This window comes from Ruditapes philippinarum, unplaced genomic scaffold (genome assembly GCF_026571515.1).
Source record: "Ruditapes philippinarum isolate M1 unplaced genomic scaffold, ASM2657151v2 ctg32_1_1_1_1, whole genome shotgun sequence".
NCBI lineage: Eukaryota > Metazoa > Mollusca > Bivalvia > Venerida > Veneridae > Ruditapes > Ruditapes philippinarum.
The window spans coordinates 707,166-724,691 of record NW_026860502.1 but is presented as its reverse complement, the minus strand read 5'-3'; the positions used below and the strand labels follow the sequence as shown (position 1 = coordinate 724,691).

Genomic DNA, 17,526 nt, shown 5'->3' with positions numbered 1-17,526 from the left:
TGTAGATATTTACTTAAAGATGTTTCATGCTTAATATCTAAACTCTAGCTATTTGGGTTTTTCCAAAGAAGATTTTTAAGTTTTTGCTATACACATATAAGGAAAATCAATGACCCCCCCCCCCCCCCGGCGGGGCCAGTTTTGACCCCAGGGCTTTTATTTGAACATACTTGGTAGACACCCATTAGAACATGTTTCATGCTAAATATCTTAGCTCTAGCTCTTTGAGTTCTTTAAAAGAAGATTTTTTAAGTTTTTACTATATGCATATAGGGAAAATCAATGACCCCCTGGGGCGGGGCCAATTTTGACCCCAGGGCTTTTATTTGAACAAACTTGGTAGACATCCATTAGAACATGTTTCATGCTAAATATCTTAGCTCTAGCTCTTTGGGTTCTTTAAAAGAAGATTTTTTAAGTTTTTACTATATGCATATAGGGAAAATCAATGACCCCCCCGGGCGGGGCCAATTTTGACCCCAGGGCTTTTATTTGAACAATCTTGGTAGACACTCACTAGAAGATGTTTCATGCCAAATATCTAAGCTCTAGCTCTTATGGTTTTTTAAAAGAAGATATTTAAAGTTTTTTCTTTTGGTTGCCATGGCAACCAGAGTTCTGCATGGAATTAAATTCTTTGAACAATTTTTAAAGGTGACCACCAAAGGAACATTCTTGTGAAGTTTGGTTGAAATTGGCTCAGTGGTTTATGAGGAGATGTCATTTAAAGCAAAAGTTTACGGACGGACGGACGACGGACGGACGCCGGACGAAAAGCGATCACAAAAGCTCACCCTGTCACAAAGTGACAGGTGAGCTAAAAAGCCCTAGCAAAATATCCAAACAATGGTGTTGAGTGTACTTAGTGTTGCCTAATAAATAAACACAAATCTCATCATCTATGCAGAAACAGTCAATTTCTGTATCTTCTATATCGGTACAAGCATCTCGTTACTTGTCTTGCCATTTTTGATTAAACACATTGCCTAACAGAAGTCAAAAGATCATGTCATGCACACTTACAAATATATAAACATCAAATTAAAAAATGCAAATGTATGTTCTTTCAACATAAAACATTTCATAAAACAATACCAGTATCTTCATGTAACTTTTCTTATATCACAAACAGATCCAGGTTGTTTTTTTTCTACTCAGACTAGGGCAAGGCAGTAGCCCTTTTCATCTCAGTATGATTTTTTGATTGTCAGATTGTTTGTAATGTTATGTTATTCACAATATTGTCAATGTTAATTTACCAGAGACATCATAAATCCAATATGTTGCCAATTATGACAAAGAGCAAATGTTTACCAAGATGAAAAAGAGACAGTGTAGACCCCATTATTTCTGATACCCTCTGGATCTGATTATGGATAAATCCACATTTTATGTTTCTTACTGTTTCAATTATCAGAAAAAACACAGTGCATTAAAACCACAAAGGGCGTGGTTTTTTTAAATTATAATTAATCTAAAATTGTCATAAAATGATTGGTCCTTCAAATTACTATTCATACCAGTTCTTTTCAAAATAACGTAAAACCATTATTTTTTATATGTGACACTGTCAATAAAACACAAGCTTCAAGTTTTTCCTCTAGAAGTCGCTGACGACTGTTCAAGTCTCCGTTCCTCAGAGAAAAAAAACCCATCTGTTTTGAATAATGAATTCTATTAACAAAACAACAACAACAAAAATACAGTAACAATGTTCCAGTAACAATGTTTCTATAACAATGTTTCAGCACTAGTTCATGTGCACAAGGTCTATGTATGTTGTAAGGCAGATCCAAACCCAAACCCTTTTGGTCCAAAATGTTTACTGTAACAATCTGTAATATAGAAGATTTACTTAGATACAAAACATATCTGTAAGATTTGTTAAGTTCTTTAATAGCCATATTAACATATTTGATGACTTTCCAGCTGTTTTACTGTTGGGGAAAGATTCAAACGGTCTCTCTGTGTAGTATTTTAGGCACAGAAGCTGGAATTTGTGTAGAACCACAAACATTTTGCAAGATAAAACTTGTAGTTTTCTCAAATTTAAAGAATTCAACATTCCACCAACGATTTATTCTACAGCAATAAGGACCAAATGGCTGGAATACAGAGGCCTTCACCACTAAGCTACAGAAATTTCAAACTATGAGTTAGTGTTTTCAAATACAATGCATTATATTTTTTGTTTTTATTTTCATTTGTATTTTCATCTATCTCATCAAAATTTCAAATATAATAGTTTTACTTTGGGTTTTTAAGTCACGCTGCCACAATAATCGTCAAATAGCCAATTTACAGCTTTACTGGTGAATGTATAATTTGTCATGCATTATTTCAGGCATAAGCAGGCACTTGAGTAGAACCACAAACCTCCAATAATATACATGTAGTTGGGTAGCTTCCTTATATGACAGTATGAATGTTCCTCGCCAGATTTGAACAAACATTGGTGAAGGGCATGCAACAATGAAGTCAAAAACCTTAACAACTAGGCCACAGATGATTAACGATGTAAAACATCTTCCCAGGGGTAGTGCCCAGATTGTTTGGCTAATAAAAATGTTAACATGTTTAACATCTTAAATTTTTCATATTATCAGTCACCAATATTTTTGTAAGAGGAAGTGATGTTATAAACAAGAGACATACTTTTACAGAAGACATCATTATCCCTCTGAGTCACGGTATGGGAGTCCAGTGATTTGTTACACTCTGCACACTTGAAACACTGTTTGTGGTAGGTCTGAAATATAATAGAATGTAAATACACATGATAAACTATAACTATATGTTTGATAATGTAGTTGAATCAATACAGTATTTTATTATGACTTTTCAAACTGAAACACCTGGGCAGATCCACTGACCTTCCATAAGACATGATTGCTTACTAGTAACCTAAAATAAAAGCTTGGCCACAGTCAATCGAACTGAGCCATATGCCGCTTCAAACTGTTCACTCAGCCATCGTGGACCATCACTTGGCAACTCAACAAAATAGAATTACAATAAGCAGCAGCTATGAAATATAACAAAATTTAACATTCATACTATTTATTAAAAGCTCCATTTTGTGAACTGCATTTTAAACACTAGAAGAAGCTCTTATTACTCATTCTTTAAAGAATATGGCTTTTTTTGCTTACACTATTTCCCCCGAACACTCTCTCTGCAAAGTAGACTGTTTTCCCACAAGTTGCACACAATTCTCCACCTCCAAACTTACCGGTACCATTCTCTAACAAGGGTGCTGCTTGAGCCTGGCTGAAGGATGACACATTTCTGAAACATAAAAAAATATCATCACTGCAATGTACATAAACCACCATTATATCACATATAACAAATTACATACAAATAATTTGTAACATGATAATTTGGTATTGTCTTATTTCCTATCTAATAATACTTTTCATGTAAAATTATCATTGTTCCAGTTGAGTCAAGATCACAAATATAATAATTTATCATCAACAACCATTAACAGAACATTTCACATACTCCAATATCAATTAAAAGAATCAAAGTGTTAATATTTAACACAGATGACCCCAAAATTGCACTGTTAAGCCATAAAAATTCTTTATAATCACTGGTTTATAGTTAAACTGATATTTGCGTGACAAAAATCAAAATATTGAACATAATTTTTACTAAATCAGGGGGAATAACACTGCTAATCTTCAATAAGTTTGCGAATATTATGATGGTGCATGATCAATAGTCATCACTTAGTTATGTCCCTTGTCCTACAGATGTGCCTTGTCATTATCAAGTATGCCAAGAATAATTAAATATCTTTAAAAGCTAAAAAAAAATATATTACAATATATTCTAAATTAAAAAGATGCTTACTGCTAAAAATATTGATTTCAGGATAATGTCTGACAACTAAGTCGTGTCATAATAAAGGGCATTACAAGTTTTCCTGTCAATATCATTTGATAGATTTCAAACCATTCTACTACCAAGCAAAAAATTGACAAAAATTTAAGTTTTACAACTGTGTGTCATGTAATCACCCAATATAGAGTTGATTAGGTTAAGTGTTTGAGTAATGGGCTAAATTTAAATTTTTGCAAAACAACCTTACAGAGATCATAATATCTGACCTTGAAAAATGCTCACTGAAAATGTTATTTTTCCTGAATCAGAGGGGAACATCTCTGCTTATCTCCAATAAATTTGTATCAAAATGCCTAGGTGCCTAACTGCACATGCTAAATACAACTCTAAGATAGTTTAATTACTTAATTCTATTCTTTAACTGCACTACTTGTACAATCTAGTTCAGAATTTTCATTTCAAAGGTATGATCATTTATGTACAGATTGTTTGCTTCAAACATTTTTTTGTTTTAGTTTAATGAGCCTCTCCAATCCCTCTGAGTATACTTTGGTTGAGACATGAACATACATCACACTGATTGATCTCCGGGGTCCCAGCAGGCATGTCTTCTGACAGGCTGATCTCAAGCTCTCTCAATCACCTGCTTTTTATACAATCAAAGTGCTTTGATTTTTTTTTAAGATATCTTATCACTCTTTATTTAATCTGCTATGTAACAAGGTAGGAATAACATTGAATCATTAAAATTGATGAACAGGTGTTGGGAGAAAATCTTGGCCACTTATAAGAGCAGATTTGGAGAGATTTCAACAGATTTAATGATTTTGAAGCTACTATATCAAACTGCTAATTATGAGAGAGAGAGAAGAGAGGGAGTAAGTCTATCGCTTAATTGCTTAATTAGGTGTGAATTAAAAAGAAACAGGTTTAACTACCAGAATTTTTATTACCACCAGCTAAGCAAGTATCAAATACCAGTAAATAAAAAAAATGACTTTCTTTTTTTTTTGGTGGGGGGGCGGATTGATAAAAATGAAACAAAACAAGTCTAAATAAATAGAAAGAATCAAGTTTTGTGATACTAAATAATCAAAACTTAAATAGGCCTTTACCATTTTTGAAGAAACACAGATGAAACGTTTAAACAAGATCATTTAATTCAACAACTTTAACATAACTTTAAATAACAGTAACACAGAAATACAAATTTTCAAAACCTATTGGACAAACAGAAAATAATTTACCTATTTAACCCTTTGCTGGCAGAGGGTTATTTATTTATTGATCACCTTCTTGCCAGAAGGTTTTCTAAGAAATTAATATATTATTAATTAATATGATTATTATTATTTGTTATTAGTAGTATAATAATTATATATGTTTCCAAATCTGCTACTAGTATATAATAAATATTGTTGATGGTATAACTATCTATATATTTATTATTATTATTATTATTATAATTATTATTATTATAATTATTATTATTATAGAAACTGCAAAAGCCGTCCATATGGCAAATACGCCGAAAATAATAGGGACGGCATATGCCGTCCCTTCCTATAGCAGTGAAAGGGTTAATGTGTCTCTGAAATAAAACACAAGCAAATTTGTTGAATTTATATCCCCCGTCAAGTACTGGTTATTACTAACACAACAACTGAAGACATAAGGCTTTATTTATATATTTATCATGGCGTAAACAGTAATATTCTTTTTACATAATAAATATACAGGGCAATAACAGAGCCATAACTCGTTGTTAAAAAGTAATATCTGGACATGGCAATGAGAATTGATGTAAATTGCCTTTTGTATCGATGGCCCATAAAGTTTTGTTGAAATCAATACAGCAGTTGCAAAGAAATATTGCTCTATATGCATACTACATAACTAATCAAGGACCATAACTCTGTAATGAAGGGTCTGGTCTGAACAAGGCAACAAATTATGCGCATCTCATCTTAGTATTAATGATTCCCATAAAGTTTAATTGAATTCAAGCCAGTAGTTACAGAGAAGTAGCGCGGAAACAATTATTGCTCTATATGCATACTGCATAACTAATCAAGAGCCATAACTCTTAAAATGTCTGACCGGAACAAGCCGACAATATGTGTATCTCCTCTTGATATTGATGATTCCCATAAATTTTTGTTGAATTCCAGCCAGTAGTTGCAGAGAAGTAGGATTTGTCTGTGTATATTTAATACACAGCATGGGAGTACTATACAAATTATATGTGTATTTACACTTTCCATGCTAAATATCAGTAATATAAGTACGTACTGACTGAACAGTGTGAAGCAGAAATAGAATCTGTTACTAAAAGTCAAGTTTACATCTTTCTTCCAGACATCATTAACACTTGCCAGTCATTTATTAACAAATTATACAGATTAAATATTTATGTCTGGTTTTTGCTAGCAATTGATACGAATGACTAAGAAGAAAAATCTTTGGTTAATCAAATGTAACATTATGTGTACAACTAAATTATTTCCTGGATTTTCTCTTATATTGATAATAACTATTCTGTATATGCTTAAACAATGATGGGAAAAGAACATGAAAACTTACTCTCTCGTAATTTCTCCATATTTCCCAGTATCCATCGACAACCCCGAGGCTCCACCAGCAAATCCGTACCCCTTTGGTCCAAACATTTTAGTATGACATGCTTTACAGAACACATCGGCTTCGTGGTCCGTACACGATGTGCTGTCCAACATCTTATTACACTTGGCTACGAAATATAACACATTGATTCTTATTTTTCAATTGTAAAATGTTGCATGAATCCTTTAAACTGCTAAATTTCTGAAAAGGACTTGTCCAGCTTCAAGCAATGACACTGTACATTATCTATTTTTGGGATATCAAGATGATAACTTGAAGTTAGTCAGTCTGATGAAGCTGACCAAGCTCTATACTGGTGGCAAATGTTTATCACTTTTTTGATTCTAGCAGGTTAATTGTTCAAGTCTGAAGACAATATGATTATGACAATTTCCAGCATAGGTAAGCACTGAGTAGAATCATCAACAGTCATTAATCTAGCTAGATAGCTTCTTCACTTGATAAGAATAACATTGTCCCCTTTGGGATTTCAGTTTTGACAAGCAAATGACTGAAAGTTGGGGATTCTTGACCATTTGTTCTCAGTCCATTTTGAACTTAAATAATAACTTTTAACTTTATATCTGCACACATTTGTACCTTATATACAGCAAAACTTGTACTAATGACAACTTTCAAATGAAAATGAAAACCTATTTAGAAAACCAGCAACAAAAGGCAACCATTTTTCTTAACTGATTGAATATTTTCAATGTAAAATAATATTTTTTTTTAACAAATGTAAGTCTGAAAAGACATAGTCATCTATTTTTAAGCATGGTTATAACATGACTGGGTTGACTTTATTTTAATCAGTATATAACATTTATTAATTTAAAACACAAAATTACAATAAATTCATAAGAAAAGAGAATGGCTAACATGCCAACAACAATTACAGACAAAAGCCAAAGCAGCAAATATAAGCCACCATATAAATGATAAGTAAAATACAATATACAACGTATACAGCTGCAATTAGTCATTTGATAGCAAATTTCTGAAGCATTTTTGATTTAAAAATATTTTTTCAATGTAAATTACCCTTTTTATACGTTTTTTATATTATAAATATCAACTATATAGAGTAATTTTATCAAAATTGAAACAAGTGCATTCATATATATTCATATATACACAGTGTCCCCAAACTAGTCATGTAAGCATTTTGGAAATTTTGTCCAATTGGGGTCAGGTTGTATTTCTAGATATGGGTATGTTGTACCAATTTACGAAGGCTCTATCTTATAGAATGAAGACATAATGATTAAGAATGAAGTTATATCCTGCCAACAGACAAACAGAATTATATACACATGCACCTTCAATCTATTGATTTGATGACATTAAAACTAAGCTTAAAGATAACCCCTTGCTTTTATATTATAACTGATATCACAGAAATATTACTGTTATTAAATAAGCAAATATCTCACCACAAGACAAACACATTTTATGCCATTTCTTGCCAACAGCTCTCACCTCCTCCGCAAAATACACCTGTTTGCAACACCTGGGGCAAGCATCGCCCCCTCCCCATTTACCCCCACCTCCATTTCTCTCTAGTGTAGGGGCAGCTTGTGCTAGTTGGTAGCTTGATACATTCCTGTATGTATAAGAATAAAACAATAATATCTTTACTTATAACCTTACATTAAAGTTATTACAGATGCACACCTTTTGAAGAAAAACCATATTTTCATAACTTTATATGAAAAATAAACTTTGAAATATTTAAAATGATATAGGCATAATCATCGTATACAAGAAAAATATTGATTTTGAAATGTTGCAGATATTAACTTTTTTTATTTTTGCTTAAGCAATGTCAGAAACTGAATAACATAACATTTGGATTAATAACTGATTTAAGATTTAAATTAGTTTAATAGTAAATTTATTTTCCATTAGTAATAAAAAATACTTTGAAAATAGAAAATGTTTGGTGTAAACTAATTTCCTAAAGTACATGTATGACAATGTTAAAGTGAATTGATCCATAATGGGAAGTCTCTAATCGAACAGATAATAATGGAAGGTCTGTAGAATAGATAATTATGCTGATGATATTTAGTATCAACAAACCACAAAAGAATTATATATGGATATTGTTGAGATACTATATCCTGTATAACCTATCTTTATTTAGCAGATAGTAAATTGTTCTAGAACAAAATGTTATTATTCATCACATAAAAATATTCATTAAATATAATTTAAATCACTAATATAAATCACTTAGAAAACTTTTTTTTTTTAAGAAATATTATATACCAAAATTCAAATTACAAATTGGATTTGTTTTCTTTTTTAACCTTAACATTTGAAATACTTATGAAAAATGGACCAACTGTAGTACCAAACCACTTTATATACCACAAAAATAAGCTCACTTAGAACTCTTTCAACAATGTCTTAAAGAAATATTATATCAACATTCAAATGTCATTTTCTTTTGTTTTTTATCAATATTTTAAATACTTATGGAAAATGGGCCAATTGTAGAACCAATCCACTTTAAATATGATAAAATAAGCTCACTTCAAAACTAGAGCACACAAAAACTGTCCTTTGATGTAACCATAAAGTTGGCTTACTATCACACAATATCTTGGTTGTTTATACATATGCACTATCTTACACAAGACAAACCACTGTACCAATTAAATGTAATTACATTAAAGCCATTGAGTCTAGACGTGATGAAACCTTGCTACACTAGGACATTCACAATATCAATAATACAGTGTCCTGTTTTTGTCTATATTTTTTTGTTGCTGCCTGTCAATTAAGCTAATGGACATTACAGAAATATAGACAACAGAACACAGGTGGTTGTGTGCTTAGTTTTATCTTATTGGTGCTTTCCTTTAAATTTTGTTGAAACATTAACTACTTAAGAAAGATTAGAGGCTTAGAGCTTATCTAGATCACTCCAGAGTCCTAATTTCCTGGAACTATCCCATACTGCTGTCGTATAAAGAAAAGTGGTTTTGGCTTGAACCCATGATAGTAGACATTTTAGCCCCTCAACAAATGCTTCCCCACAATCATGCCTCCATTTGTTTAATATTGATCACTAAGAGAATACTTTTCGTGTTGGTTTTATGTTATATTGATAAATTTTTATATCACAAAATAATAACATTCAATAGTGTGTGACAACTTAAAAATTTTCAGGCAAATACCAAACCATAAACGTTGTTGAGCTGAATGGATATACAAATGTATATATATAAAGCTATAACCAAGTAAATTATTGTAGCTTTTTGCCAATTGTCAATATACCCAACTATTACCCAGTTGCAATTATTTGCTATTAACAAGCCAATGAGCTATGTTAAAGACTAGTCAATGTAGCTATTACCAAGTCAATGAAACTATGACCAAGTCAATGTAGCTATTACCCAATGTTTAATGAAAAACTTATCTCTTATAGTCTACTTAGAAAGAAATTATTTATCAACATTTCAAGTAAAATGAGTATCTTAATAATCAATCTAATTAACTGACTGTATAACAAAGCTGACAACAAACAATCTTTGACTTTCTCATCAATGGCAATACCTTTTGTATTTATAATAAATCAAGCATTAAGATAGAAAATATCCCATAGAGAAAAATAACCTTAATAATCACAATCTTCTTTTTTAGCTTTAAAAGCATGCATATTTTAATGAGGAAATATAACAATAAATTTCACCAAGTGCTCCCATTGTATATTTCTATTTATATATAGCCACTTTATTCATTGATGGAATCAAAACTTCAATACATAAATTTACTAGAATTTACAATAAAATGTATTGTTGACAATGATGAGTAACGCCCATCATATCTCAGTGGTAGCTTTATCTTTTTTAAACGCCTTGATCATAAGCCAACCTCTCAAAACATTGAAAAATATATTGTACAAAAACAAGTCTCTTATGTGCAAGTTAGTCTGTAACTTAATTGCTTAACAAGACTACACAAAATAATTCATGAAGATTTATTAGCCTTGTCATTTATATAGTAAACCTTAATATATCACAACTTTTTTTAAAATAAATGTTTGTGGCGTTTAGAAATTAACACACATTCTTTAGTTATCTATAAATCTGAGAACCAGATGCTGACTAGTTAAAAGTTAAGACATGTGAATATTTCAAAAAGTGTGCAATAGGATGCAGGAAAATAGGTCAGTCCAGGAGAAAATGATAAATTTGCATCTCTTAATGCTACAAATAATGTCCAAGGCATTTTGTTAAGTGTATAAGCTGATATATACTGTATACTCTAGTAATAATATATGGGTACTCATTTCATTCTGGAAAATATGTATATAAAAGTAAAAAGCACACGCTTTAAAATACAATAATAAAATTGTCAACAGCTTGTTGATGTGAAAATAAAGTAATTTCTAGTGTAACATATTGTAAATGATAATATCAATGATTTCTTAAAACTTTTATCAAGTTCTATGATGCCTGGTAGCTTCCTAAATAAAGAGAATGTAGAACAAAACCCCACCAGTTAAAACCCCACCACTCAAAATTTTATAGAGTGGACAAAACCCCACCACTAAATTTTATAGTGTGGACAAAACCCCACCACTAAATTTTACAGAGTGGACAAAATAAAGAATATCTCCGTGCATTATTTCAGGCACGAACAGGTACCTGTGTACAACTACCAATGTTTCCTAAATTAGCTTAAGTCCCTAAAAAGATTCCTACACAGAGCAGTGAGGAGTGAATGGTTTGAAGTCAATGACCTTAACCACTCAGCTACAGAAGCCCTTTCATTGAAAATCAAAGCATTAGTTCATATTACATTTACACATAAATAATACATATCACTTACCCTCTTGTCACCTCATATGGTTTGCCTGTGTCCATGGATAACCCTCCAGCCCCTCCAGCAAACCCATAACCTTTTGGTCCGAACATCTTCCCATAGCATGCCTTACAAAATATCTCATCCTCATGGTTTGTACATGAATAACTGTCTAATAACTTGTTACATTTAGCTGAAAACAACATGATATGATGAAAACAACATGATATGATGATAGGTAAAACAACATGATATGATGATAGGTAAAACAACATGATACATTGGTCAAAGCAACATGATCAGCAGATAAAACAACAAGATATAAGATAGGGTAAAAAGTGTAATGGCTAAACAAATAGGGACATTTAAAGGCACTGGAAGCAAGCATTGACATATGATATAATTATAGACTGTTAATGATAGGGGAAAAAACTAACTTGTGACAAACACATGTGATAGAATATTGAATTACAAACAAAAAGATTACAATGAAATTCATTTATGAGAAATAGGTAACTTAACAACATACACGGTCAATACAAGATAAAAATTCAGATAAAATGAAAATATTTGCACATACAAAATATGAAAATCAAGATAATCTGAATATTTAAGTTTATTTAACTGCCTTGTTTAATTCAAAGCGAGAATAGATACCGTAAGAAATATGAACACGGTAATTAAACTGTATTGTGACAGGTTGTATCATTTAAATAACAAATCACCTCTTATAAATCAGTTATACCAATCAACAACAAAAATACATTATTCAGTGTTGGTCCATTTTCGAGACAATGTCAATGTCACCAATTTGACCTTTCAGCTTACAATGAACTCATAAAATCATGATTTCCCTTCTACATGTTTGACATTTAGTTTATCACCATCTTTAATAGTATCCATAATAATTATGCAGTTTTTTCACAAGTCACTGCCAACTTCCCCACATATATGCATAATTGAATCACCTGTAGAAAGGACTAAGGTAATAACATATTGTCTGTAACCAAAGTGCATCACAAAAACATCTACCCATAGCAACGCTGAGTTTGAAGGAACCAACTTGAATACTTAAACTGGGTAAAACCACAAAGCCACATTTAAAAAACATTCAATGTCACAAAAACTGTAAGTAGTAGGACAGCACACTATTATTCTCATTGTTTGATAGTAAAATAACAAAGAGGAAAATCTAATCCAAAATACGTGACATAGTTATGAATCTTATGAATCTTGGACGACAGAAATTTTTTAAGTTCATAAACAATATCCATGATAAAGATTTGGGTCTTGGCCAGTATAACCTTCAATTATAACTTGCGACGCAATAAACTTTTCAAAAGTTTCAAATGCATGCCAACACTTTTACCAGGAATTTTTCAAGTTTTCAGAAAGAGCCATAAATCAGACAAGTTTCATGGTCCTTGAATATTATTGCTAAATATGCATGCACCACAGTGACTAAGCAGTTCTTAATAGCTGTAAAACTTTCGAAATTGTTGCTCCCACATTCCTACAAATTTTACTACAACACTGCTTATAGGACAGTCACCCTTGATAAAATTAAAAACAATTTGAGCCGCGTCATTACAAAACTAACATAATTGGTTTGCGCCCAGCATGGATCCAGACCAGTCTGCGCATCCGCGCAGTCCGATCAAGATCCATGCTGTTCGCTATCAGTTTCTGTACTTGTTATAGGGTTTGTAAGCGAACAGCATGGATCCTGATCAGACTGCGTGGATGCGCAGGCTGGTCTGGATCCATGCTGGTCGCAAACCCATTATGTAGGTTTTGTCGTGACATGGCTCATTTTAACATAATAACCATTACTTTATTTAAAATTCAATAGTAGTTGAAAGATGTGGTGTACAATATCCTGGGGCAGCTATCCCAAGAAGGAATTACCCAATCAGATATACCTGGTATATTCAACACCAAGCCCTTATACAAATTTTTCACCCATTAATTAACAGGATAACCGCAGGTATTTCACTGCACTCTATAATACACTAATAGATACATATCAAGTAGAATCTGATGAATATTTTATTTCATCTCTACTATCTAATCAACATGCAATTTAATGCCATTTAACAGCCAATTATTGGAATGTATAATTTGAACTTGATAGGTGTACCAATATAAACAACTTGAGAAACTACTTAAAACTTCAAGTGAGAGCAAAGGTATAAAAAAAAAGATTTCCTGCCCTGTATCTGCAACTGTACAACAGTGTGAACACGAGAAGTTTATGGTTTTTGTGCATTCTTTCCCCTCTTTTTTTTAGTAATTAATAGGTCAAAACTAAAATGTTTTTATGAAATTATGCATCTTATTTTCTTCTTACTGCTATTTGTGTTGCTTTTTTTTCACAGAAGAAAATGAAATATTAGGTTTAAAACCTATCAGAGGACTTTAAATATGCACAGGAATTTATTGTGATACAGTTTTACAAAGTAATATAATCATTCCTTTACTTATTAGATCATGTAAATCCTTTGGCCAACATACTTAATTGTTTAAAAAGAATTTCATTTTATTTTGCACAAACAAATACATATCTTATTCTTGATTTGATCAAAGTATTTTTTTCAGATCTTTATCAAAATAATCTTTGGCCAATGGTGACTGAAAACTTGCCAATTACAGCTAGGGTTTGAATCCTGCATGGTTCACTGAACTTGTTTTAAGAAGCCACTTAAGAGGTCACAGATGATCAATGATTCCACCAAGGTGACAGCAGTGACAGTGGAACAAACAAGGGCAAATCTATTTGTCCCCCACTACTTGGCAGCATAAGAATTTAGGAGATCTTGGTGCCTCGATCCTCAAAGCTTTATAAGTCTCCATGTAATTATGACCTTAACTGCAATTATTATTTAAATATACAACTTCTCTCCAATCTAAACAATAATAAATAAACTTAATAAACTTACCACATTTCAAACATAATTTGTGGTACTTCTTGCCAAGTGCTAGTTGTTGCTCAGCAAAGTAGACCGCTTTCGAGCATCTTGGACAACGGTCAGACATGGTGCGAATCTCTACACGCTGCAAACAGTAATACCTGCAAAACACATAAATAGTGCAAAACTTTAATTACGCTCAACACATGACCTGATAATAGATGGCCAGTTTAGGAAAAATGTAGCTTGTTTACATCTGTACACTAGGTAAATTGAGGATGTAGGTGTTAGAAATATTTATGTGACCACCAAATAGCCTGGAGAATGTAAACGTGATTGTTCAGAATAAATCGGTTACATTAAAATTAAACCTCTACTTTCTAAGATTAATTAGACAAAAACCTATAAATTAGAGCCAAACATTTACTTATTATATTTTTAAGTAAAGCCTTGATCTATTTACTAATGGTCAGTTCAAATAGTCAAAAGTATGATTCATGTTAATATCAAGAGTTTGAGGATCAAACCTCCTAACTTAAATCCATCTAGAGTCAGTCTCAGACATGAGTTGATGCCTAAAAGCCTGGCTAGAGGCATAGGTTTGCCCTGAACTACTAGTGGTACATGTATTTAAATTGCATTCAAAATAATACACTTCACACCAAAATGGCCCTCTTTAATACAACCAGAATATAATCCACAATATATTTTAGTAAGTGCAAGATCATTATATATACATTAAAAAAACTTGAATACTTTTAGTTACCACTAAGGTTAAACTAAATTGTTCATTTCCTGAATAATTACAAAGTAACAATGAAAGTTTCAGCTGACTGCAGTGCACACAAAAAATACTGTTTACATCACAATTTAATATCAGGCACTTTGTCTCTGACATTAACCCTTGAAAGTGCTTACAATAACAATAGTCAAGTCAAATAAGTATCATAGGGCAAAGTGCATGGAAAATTCTAAAAGTAACCCAATTGAAGAGCTTTTCTTCAAATAAAATTTATAAAACACAAGATATTCAATACCCTATACTGTCATAGACTTTGTGCTCTGATTTTCCAACTGATTCGGTCCATTATTAATTATGGATTAATGTAAGCACATTTTAAAAGAAATTCATAGACTGAATAAGATGCTAAAAGACTGTAAATATCAAAATAGAAATATTTCACACAAAATTGAGGCAGGAACTTTCTATTTAATTTCAAAGAAAATCCATTCAAAATTAAAAAGCATAGTTATTTTACCAAGAAAGAAAAGACCAATCTTAATCACAGCTATTTTTCAAAACATATCCACTTTGTCAAAGTCACATACACTTGTTGCTAAAGTTCCAATTTTGATATTCCCTTAAACTCCAATTGGACTCTTCCAAATTCAAAGCAAAGTCCATCAAACAAATCAGCAGGGAACATGGGTGAAAGAATGGTTTCACTGACTTTCTTCAGTAACTGCTTGTTCAGATTTCAGTAACATAATGCATGATCTGAAAACCCTTAATCAAAACCATTTACATGAAATTCTTTCATAGAAATGTGAGCCTACTGAAGTTTAAGGTCAAGCCAGAAGTTTCACACAATATTCACAGAAACATCAAAAGCTGTGTTCCCACAACTACTTGAAACTTGGGGTAAAAACTGCTATTTGAAACATTGTAACTGATGGTAAAACCTGAAAATTTCTAACATTTTAACTTCATAGTAAGGCCGTGTCTACACCTATTCAAGTTTCTTACATGTCACATTTAGATAAGCTAAATAAATGGCCCTTTCAACATTTTTTTCAGGCACAATTTTTACTGAAATGTCTCATTAAGATAGCCCAGGATTTATACCTTTGTCTTTGCAAGTACTATCATGGTTTCTGTATAAAATATGTGATAAAAAGCGGGAAAATGATGCAATTAGCTAAAACAGAATGGAGTAATGAAATGCGTTCATTCTTTCTTTAAAATTGAAAAAATGTGACAAAAATTTATTTTGATGCAAATTCTTTATTCGATGAAAGTTATTTAAAAAAATGAACAAGATCATTTTAAATCCATTGTGACTCTACTGAGAAGAGCTCTTTTTCATTTCTTTACAATGTATTTTTTTTTTTTTTTGCTCTGTCTGTGTATCAGCGTATTGATTTGTTCCTTTGACCAAGACATTGGAATCATTGAAATTCAAAGGACATGTACACTGAATCAACAACAAAAAGTCAGAAAATAATAAAAATAACAGCACTATCAAACCTTCGGGCACATGTTTGTGTCAAACCGGTGTTATCAGTGTCTTGACAGCCAAAAACTTGTAGAACAAGAGGGCATTGATGGCCCTGAGGTCGCTCACCTGTTTATAGCCCCCCCCCCACCCCCCGGCCAATTTTTTACCCAAGGGCTTTTATTTGTTTATTTGAACAGACTTGGTAGACACCCATAAGAAGAGTGTTTCATGCTAAACATGTAAGCTCTAGCTCATTGGGTTTTTAAAAGAAGATTTTTTAAGGTCTTTACTTATAATACACATATAGTTAAAAACAATGACACCCCTGGTGCAGAGCCAGTTTTGACCCCGGGCTTTTATTTGAATCGCAACGGTTTTACATAAGATTTTGGGCCTTCCCACGAAGATGTTTCATGTGCCATATTTGAATATCTAATCTTCCAACTCTGCTATTTGTTGTTATAATCATAGAGAGTTTTTTAAAGTTTTTAAATAATTAAAACATCCATTAATCTCAGAATGGTATAATCAATGACATACCACTGGGAGCGGGGCAGAGAGCTTTTGACCCCCGGGCTTTATAATATTGTAGAACCATATACTTGGAGTAGATCACCCTGTCTATGAAGTCATGAGTTTTGGCGATGCTAAAGTTATGCTAACTCTCCGACAGTTCTTTTGCCGTTTCTCAAATGAGCGATATCTCTCTATGGAGGATGAAAAAAAGATATTGTGTCTCAACGTTCCTGCTCTACTCCTCACAGTGGCGAGGTCATATAATGGGTCAATCAATTTGACCCCCTGGTTGGCTCGCAGGGCCAAATATTTGAACGTCCACACGCGGCTATTACTCTTATTAACCAAACTTGTAGACAATTTCCATTCAGATGATGTTATTAACATGGCACAAACCTACTCACTAAAGCTGAACTAGGCTCCTTAACGCACGGTTTATCATTAAAAAGATAGATTTATTTAAATTTTTTACTCCTCTTAATGACATATCAGGGAAAAAATTCTCAATAGGAATCGCCCACCCAACAGGGACAATCTTCCTAATGCCAGGGTCCAGATTTTACCCTGCAGTCTTATATTCCGTCGGGGCT

General features: G+C 32.2%; 1 protein-coding gene across 5 annotated transcripts in view; it reads right to left on the bottom strand.

Annotated features, from left to right (window-relative positions):
* Positions 1-1,159: 1,159 nt before the first annotated feature.
* LOC132760340 (cysteine and glycine-rich protein 1-like) overlaps positions 1,160-17,526 on the bottom strand; it is a 29,286-nt gene continuing 12,919 nt past the window's right edge. For all 5 annotated transcript variants that reach the window (XM_060752308.1, XM_060752309.1, XM_060752310.1 and 2 more), the window contains exons 2-8: positions 14,232-14,362; positions 11,320-11,485; positions 7,911-8,080; positions 6,436-6,601; positions 3,153-3,288; positions 2,656-2,749; positions 1,160-1,835 (exon numbers count right to left, since the gene is read on the bottom strand). In XM_060752308.1, coding sequence (XP_060608291.1) covers positions 1,771-1,835; positions 2,656-2,749; positions 3,153-3,288; positions 6,436-6,601; positions 7,911-8,080; positions 11,320-11,485; positions 14,232-14,362 — 928 coding nt within the window. In that variant the 3' untranslated portion in view covers positions 1,160-1,770. The remainder of the gene's footprint in view (positions 1,836-2,655; positions 2,750-3,152; positions 3,289-6,435; positions 6,602-7,910; positions 8,081-11,319; positions 11,486-14,231; positions 14,363-17,526) is intronic.